Genomic DNA, 8,045 nt, shown 5'->3' on the forward strand with positions numbered 1-8,045 from the left:
ACGTGACATAGCAGAAAGCAAACTTATTCAATACACTGGCATACATAGAATTCAGGTCAACTTTCCTAACCATGACTTCACCTACATAGCTGTCATGTATAACCACAAAAATAATTGAATGATAATCAATCTATTTTGATATATTTAGGGAGACCTTCCGCATTTATGTATTATATCCACATCGAAGGAAAATAACCTTGAATGATGCACAACATGTATGTGCAAGTGACTTATGTAATAATAATAAACCTGATTTATTTTACAATTGCGAAGCAGGTTTTTCCAACTTATATTACTAACTCTTGTTGGCACGGATGGAAGCGCGCGAGCAGTCTTACTGTGGGAGGAAACCAGAGTACCCAGGGGAAACCCACGTGGTCAGGCAGTTGAACCCACACCTTTTCACATCAATTCCGGTAATCGAACCCCGGACGGCTTGGTGAAAGGAGAGTGCGTTACCACTGCGTCACCCGATCACCATGGTGACTTATGTGGTTCGGCAGAATAGTTTTGACTAGGTGGTACTCTTTTAGTATCACGTGACTTTAAGTAATTAGCTATGGAAAGAGTGTTTTCTTAATGTTATGAAGATTAAACATAAGAATTCCATTTTCAATAGTATGTGCAAAATCTGATACGAAAACACAAAGAAAATACCGCCATGTTTACAGGCTCTCAGGTTTATATGGAAACTCCTAAAAATACAGTACAGTCACTGAAGAAAATAGATAAAACCAGGTGTTCCGGAATAGTTAGTGTCTTCGGCTTTATATACATCCACCACGTAAATCTTAATCATTCCAAATAAGTAATGTTACGCTCCCAAAATGAGTTCTTGAATAGCAACTGAACTGCGACCTGCATTAAACCATAGATTGGGGAAGCAGGAAACTTTAATATAGAAATCGAATATTCACAGCAGGGAATTAAGATAATCACGTCATATCATGATCTACTCACCACGTTTATTAGTTGACGATAAGTTGTCGGTGCTCAATGAAAATGATAGATACATAGCTAAGATGAATTCAGCAAAAATGTGACCTTAAATTCATTTTCATTCCATTTTCTTTAGCTCGTTAGAAGTTTGCTTGGATAAGAGATTGCTTTATTTGATACATCCTACATATATTTGTATAATTCTATATGTTAACAATCACAAAATAACTCATTTTTAATCAATAATATATCATATATAGGTTTGCTGTCTGAATGAAAATCTTACAAGATTTACGGTAATGAAAGCTTCGTATCCCCAGGCAACTGTCATTAGCACTAACAAGAAACCGCTTGATACAAGTTAATTGATATCATGTTTGATTCTAGTTTAATTGACAGTAAGTGTCGCTGTTGCGAATCTATTATATCAAGATGAGTTACACCACGACCATACAGGTAGACATCAAACCCAGTGAAGACAACTCGCTTGTACTGTGTAAGAATACATCCTACGGTGTTTCTCGAACAACTACTGTGACTTCGTGGTCTGCGGTGTAATTTTTAGGTAAATGTATCAAATGGAAACTTTATAAACAGGAAAAAAATAATGATAACGTCTTTCGATTACATCATATTCCTGTAAATCAGTATTGTATGTGTGGTCGTCAAACACTTTGGTTTTCAATATAACTTAGATTCTTTTATATTCATTATAGAACTATGATTGTTCGTTGTTACTAAACTTATTTTAATTTGGGTACGTGTCATTTACTTTCTTGCATCGATGAAGCAGTGGACGCTTAGTCCGGAACACCTGGTTTTTATAACACTCGGTTTTTATCACACCTGGTTTTATAACACTCGGTTTTTATCACACCCGGTTTTTATCACACCCAGTTTTTATAACATTTTGATAACACCTGGTTTTATACTATTTGTATACTTCGTGTTTTCCTTAGTTTCAATTTCTTTGAATTTAATTTAAAAAATTTTGCTTACAAGCTGATATTTTCTTTGTTGCTTTTGAATGACAGGGATGCTCACAACATGGCGAATACAAGCCTGTTCATGTTAACCCTGATTCTATGGATAATATGTATCTCCAGAGAAGCTGCTGGGAAATGTAAGAAATACGCTGACCAAGTCCTTCTCGTTTCCATGGACGGGTTTAGATATGACTATCCAGAGAGAGCGACCACACCAAACTTTGACAGAATGGCTCAGAAAGGGGTGAAAGCAGATTACGTCACAAATGTGTTCCCTACCAAAACCTTCCCATCCCACTATAGCGCCGTTACAGGTATGTTTGGGATAAGATTCCTCTTAAGTTAAAGCAGAGGGAATTCTACAAGTGTTGAAAAAATATGCAGAAAATTTCTATGTAATGAAAGTTACAACTTGTGGTGTTCTTCCTTACGCTGTTGCGATTGTGGAACTCTTTTGGTTCGTCCGTAATAAGAGCTGTAAAAAAGGCATTGGTTTTCTATAAATGCATTAAAATCTTATTTTTTTCTTCCCCGTAATCAGCATGTGATTAACATTTTACATTACTAATAGTATTGCCATCGTCTTGCACTACAAACATGGGTAATGATGTATGATCTATCGCTCTTTGTTATAATAACAGTTTAAGGATTATGATTTTTGTCAGAACCATATTGCTTGTGTTAGAAATATGAATTTTGTTCGATCCTGGTATGGAAGACCATGATGTAATACCATAACTACTTAATGTTCAACATAGGACTGCATACGGAAAGTCACGGAATCGTAGGAAACACAATGTATGACCCAGAGTTTGACGAATACTTTTCCATGAGAACCCATGAGACAAAATGGTGGGACAGGGGAGAGCCATTGTGGATAACAGCCCGGAAGCATGGTCGAAGTTCCGGCTGCATGTTCTGGCCCGGAAGTGAAGTGGAGATACAGGGTTTGCGTCCGAACAGGTGGTACAAATACAACGAATCTATAACCTATGATGAGCGAGTAGACATCGTCATGGATATGCTCAAAGTTGATAAGTTAAACTTCGTTACCCTATATTTCCATCAGCCAGATCTAGACGGCCACATTTATGGACCTAGTGCGACAGAGATTGTCGAAAAGGTAGAAGAAATGGACGCACTTCTTGGGACACTCTTGGACAAATTAGACGAGAATGGACTCGTAGACAAAGTTAACTTGATCATCATGAGTGACCATGGAATGACCGAAATTGATTATGACAATAAATTAGTAGAGATCTACGACTTAGTGAATAAATCTCTAATCGAGCGCACAGTGGACAGTGGTCCGATTATGCACGTGGTTCCAATTGTTGGACAAGAAGATGCTGTTTTAAATGCAATAAATAGCCACCCTCACTTCACAGCCTACAGAAAAGCTGATATACCTGACAGGCTACACTACCAGAATAACCGAAGAATAATGCCAATCTTCGTAATGTCGGATGAAGGATGGTCTATAACATGGGTGAGTTCATTTTGTCCGGAACAAAACGGATACGAGTTTAAATACAATGTACTGTCGTGACGCTGGTGACGGGATGTATGGTTTCACACTAGTTTCCATTAAAGTGAGTTTATGATGAAATAACATTAATGGTTACATTCAGTTTAATTTGTATGGAAAAGTTGTAATCCATGTTTCTGGATCGTTTCCTCTCTCTCTCTCTCTTCTCTCTCTCTCTCTCTCTCTCTCTCTCTCTCTCTCTCTCTCTCTCTCTCTCTCTCTCTCTCTCTCTCTCTCTCTCTCTCTCTCTCTTTTGTTTAAAATAAATATTCGTATTAACAAATATGCAGTTTGACTCCAAATTTGATCTTTTAACATTCCATCCCAAGGCAATTGGGAGTTTATTACATGATGAATATATTCTCTCATATAACAACTTAAATAAAGCCCAGAAACTTAAAGTTATCTAAGTTCCGTTTTGTGTTCAGAAAACGTTGTTCACAAAACTATTTGTGTTCTGACATTTTTTTTTTGTTCCAGAATCGAACTTGGACGAGACGTTATCTCAGTAAAGGTAACCATGGATACGACAACGGTCTGATGTCCATGAAGTCGATATTCTATGCCATGGGTCCTAACTTCAGGCAAAAATATCCGGCGTCGCCCTTCAAGTCGATTGACCTGTACCCACTGGTGTGTGAACTGCTAGATATGCCGCCCTCAGATAACAATGGTACTCTAGCAAACACCAAAAACTTCATAAAACCTTTCAAAAATTGCGACGGAACTTTCAGAATCACTTCCAGTAAATTTTATCGTCTACTTTCATATTCCAGGAAGTCGACAGTCCGGAACGAAGGAAAGATGAATTATTTTTTTCGACATGAATTTCGAGAAATGTTTTCAGGAAAAATTTGTAATCACTTCATTCAAAGATAAGGACCTATAGAAATTGGCGTGAGAATGAAATATACATCTCGGATGAGTATTCATGATCCTTGGCAAGAAACGAAGTTGTACTGTAAATAAAATATTAGCTACTCTATACATTAAGAAAATAGAGATTTTGTCCATATGTATTCTTACTTATTTTGAAAGTCGAATGCAACGACTTACATCTACATTAAAGTATCAACAAACTAACGTGGTTTATTTTTTCTTCCATTAGTTTTCCATTAGACGGGCGGAATGTTCCATCTAGATTTTTATTAGAGACAAGGAGTCATGATACACTTCACATAGTTATCACACCCATGATAAAGATAATGAAATAAGTCATAGTAACGGCCATATCAACCTTTCGACTTTTCAAACTAACTTTCTTAGGAGTTTTCTGGGGTACTTCAAATAACACGCAATAAAGATTAAATTAGGACGTGGACAAAAGTACTTGTACCATGAAACAGGTTCTTTAGAGAATTATCAGGTTTTTTGACGTTTCTCAACAAATATTTATAAACTCATTGGAATGCTTAGTGTTATATGCATATGAATATGGATATTCATATTCACACAGTAGTATAACAGTATGTAAGAGTGTAATCTAATGGTTAATCACGAAAGGCTGGAACCTGCTTAACATGCCTTGTTGATAACAGCGTGAGTAAAACATAACGACGAGGATGGGATTCGAACCCACGCGGGGAGACCCCAATGGATTAGCAGTCCATCGCCTTAACCACTCGGCCACCTCGTCTGTACATCAGCAACATCGTAACAGTATACAACGTAAAGGGGTCAGGGTACACTTCACAGGGTCGTCATCGTAACAGTATACAATGTAAAGAGGTCAGAGTGCACTTCACTGGGTCGTCATCGTAACAGTATACAACGTAAAGGGGTCTGGGTACACTTCACAGGGTCGTTATCGTAACAGTATACAATGTAAAGGGGTCTGGGTACACTTCACAGGGTCGTCATCGTAACAGTATACAATGTAAAGGGGTCTGGGTACACTACACAGGGTCGTCATCGTAACAGTATACAATGTAAAGGGTCATGGTACACTTCACAGGGTCGTCATCGTTACAGTATACAATGTAAAGGGGTCTGGGTACACTACACAGGGTCGTCATCGTAACAGTATACAATGTAAAGGGTCAGGGTACACTACACAGGGTCGTCATCGTAACAGTATACAATGTAAAGGGTCAGGGTACACTACACAGGGTCGTCATCGTAACAGTATACAATGTAAAGGGGTCTGGGTACACTTCACGGGGTCGTCATCGTAACAGTATACAATGTAAAGAGGTCAGAGTACACTTCATACGGTCGTCATAGTAACAGTATACAATGTAAAGGAGTCAGGGTACACTTCACATGGTTGTCATCGTAACAGTATACAATGTAAAGGGGTCAGGGTACACTACACAGGGTCGTCATCGTAACAGTATACAATGTAAAGGGGTCAGTGTACACTACACAGGACCGTCATCGTAACATTATACAATGTAAAGAGGTCAGAGTACACTTCATACGGTCGTCATAGTAACAGTATACAATGTAAAGGAGTCAGGGTACACTTCACATGGTTGTCATCGTAACAGTATACAATGTAAAGGGGTCTGGGTACACTTCACAGGGTCGTCATAGTAACAGTATACAATGTAAAGGGGTCTGGGTACACTTCACAGGGTCGTCATCGTAACAGTATACAATGTAAAGGGGTCTGGGTACACTTCACAGGGTCGTCATCGTAACAGTATACAATGTAAAGGGGTCTGGGTACACTTAACATGGCTGTCATCGTAACAGTGTACAATGTAAAGGGGTCTGTGTACACTACATAGGGTCGTCATCGTAACAGTATACAATGTAAAGGGTCAGGGTACACTACACAGGGTCGTCATCGTAACAGAATACAATGTAAAGGGGTCTGGGTACACTTCACGGGGTCGTCATCGTAACAGTATACAATGTAAGGAGGTCAGGGTACACTTCACAGGGTCGTCATCGTAACAGTATACAATGTAAAGGGGTCTGGGTACACTTCACCGCCGTAATGGTATGCAATGTACTCCAGAACGTATCCTTTTGACAGATTTGCGATTCAATAAGGGCTGACCATAATTTTTATTCTAAAAAAAACATGAGAGTCGGGATAAGCTATCTGGTGTTGTTTTCTTTAGTGAGTGTGAATATTAGAAGGGGCTTAACTCTTGCAAGAGACATATGTGCAGTTATTTACAATTTACCAACCAACATATGCCTTTCATGTGCTTATTTTGCTTATCTTGTCCTCATTTCATATATTTTGAGAAAGAATTTTGATTTTGGTGGCATATCATAGTTCTTTTGTTCGACTCTATATTTTGTGCAGACTATCTATTATTGTTTAGAAGTGTGAAGGTTGTGTGATAGAAAACATTTTTTTTACCTGCTGTCGTGCTTCGCCAAAGCAGATGGAAGATTGCACGAATGTCGCACAGATGAATACCATAGTGAATAGATGCAGTAGAGCCAAGTAATGAATTAAACTGCATCCTATAGCTGTTTCATCCGTCTAGGCCTTGTCAGCATAGTAAGTGACAAAGGACCTGAGAGGCGACTGAAGATTTGAAGAGCGAAGAAATATTGATCAAAAATTAATATAAAAAAATGCATCAATACCAAAATATCTTACAATTTGTAAATTTCAATTTTGAAATATGTTAAAAGAACGTTAAGTGCATGTGAGTGAATTAAAACGTGGCATAGAGGTTGAATCTCGAGTCAGATAAAGATAACGAATTTCCTTTCTGTTCCTAATGTAAAGATAGATGTACAGTCAAAAAATGACTGGTTGGTTTTGATACAGTTATTTGATCTTTTGGCTACCCATCACTGATGTATTTAGGCTGACATTTTTTGATGACGTTATTGATGTTTTTGGCATGGTAGAGTACGTAAAGGCTGACTGGTTGGTTTTGATGACGTTATTGATGTTTTTGGCTACAGAACGTAAAGACTGTTGGTTTTGATGACGTTATTGAATTCTAATTAACATGTTTTTATCTAATTATGTTTGAATTAAATTATCGAATGTGTGTCTTCAGTTTATGTTTTAACTAGTTCACGAACTATTGGTTTTGATGACGTTATTGATGTTTTTGGCTTTGGTAGAGTACGTATTTAGGCTGACTAGATGGTTTTGATGACGTTATTGATGCTGTTAGCTATGGTAGAGTACGTATTTAGGCTGACTGGTTGGTTTTGATGACGTTATTGATGTTGTTGGCTTTGGTAGAGTACGTATTTAGGCTGACTGGTTGCTTTTGATGACGTTATTGATGCTGTTGGCTTTGGTAGAGTACGTATTTAGGCTGACTGGTTGGTTTTGATGACGTTATTGATGTTTTTGGCTTTGGTAGAGTACGTATTTAGGCTGACTATTGGTTTTATATTATTGATGTTTTTGGCTATGGTAGACGTATTTAGGCTGACTGTTGAAATTTTGATGACGTTATTGTTGGCTATGGTAGAGTACGTATTTAGACTGACTGGTTGGTTTTGATGACGTTATTGATGCTGTTGGCTATGGTAGAGTACGTATTTAGGCTGACTGGTTGGTTTTGATGACGTTATTGATGTTTTTGGCTATGGTAGAGTACGTATTTAGGCTGACTGGTTGGTTTTGATGACGTTATTGATGTTTTTGGCTATGATAGATT

The 8,045-nt window shown here is 37.9% G+C and overlaps 1 protein-coding gene and 1 non-coding gene across 2 annotated transcripts; one reads left to right on the plus strand and one right to left on the minus strand.

Moving 5' to 3' along the window:
* Positions 1-1,986: 1,986 nt before the first annotated feature.
* LOC132551744 (bis(5'-adenosyl)-triphosphatase enpp4-like) lies at positions 1,987-4,332 on the plus strand. The gene is made up of 3 exons (XM_060215878.1): positions 1,987-2,239; positions 2,684-3,414; positions 3,934-4,332. The coding sequence occupies exons 1-3, from the start codon at positions 1,987-1,989 to the stop codon at positions 4,330-4,332; spliced, it is 1,383 nt and encodes a 460-aa protein (XP_060071861.1).
* Positions 4,333-5,007: 675 nt separating this feature from the next.
* Trnas-gcu (transfer RNA serine (anticodon GCU)) lies at positions 5,008-5,089 on the minus strand. The gene has a single exon. It is a non-coding gene; the product is annotated as a tRNA-Ser (tRNA).
* Positions 5,090-8,045: the final 2,956 nt, after the last annotated feature.

Source organism: Ylistrum balloti, unplaced genomic scaffold (assembly GCF_031769215.1).
Source record: "Ylistrum balloti isolate Yb309-2 unplaced genomic scaffold, AGI_CSIRO_Ybal_v1 Utg370212, whole genome shotgun sequence".
Taxonomy (NCBI): Eukaryota; Metazoa; Mollusca; class Bivalvia; order Pectinida; family Pectinidae; genus Ylistrum; species Ylistrum balloti.

Excerpts from the sequence above, each read along its gene's own strand:
- LOC132551744 (XM_060215878.1), top strand. The coding sequence starts at position 1,987 with ATGGCGAATACAAGCCTGTTCATGTTAACCCTGATTCTATGGATAATA. Across the intron at positions 2,240-2,683 it reads CCACTATAGCGCCGTTACAG|GACTGCATACGGAAAGTCAC; the intron begins GTATGTTTGGGA and ends TGTTCAACATAG. Across the intron at positions 3,415-3,933 it reads AAGGATGGTCTATAACATGG|AATCGAACTTGGACGAGACG; the intron begins GTGAGTTCATTT and ends TTTTTGTTCCAG.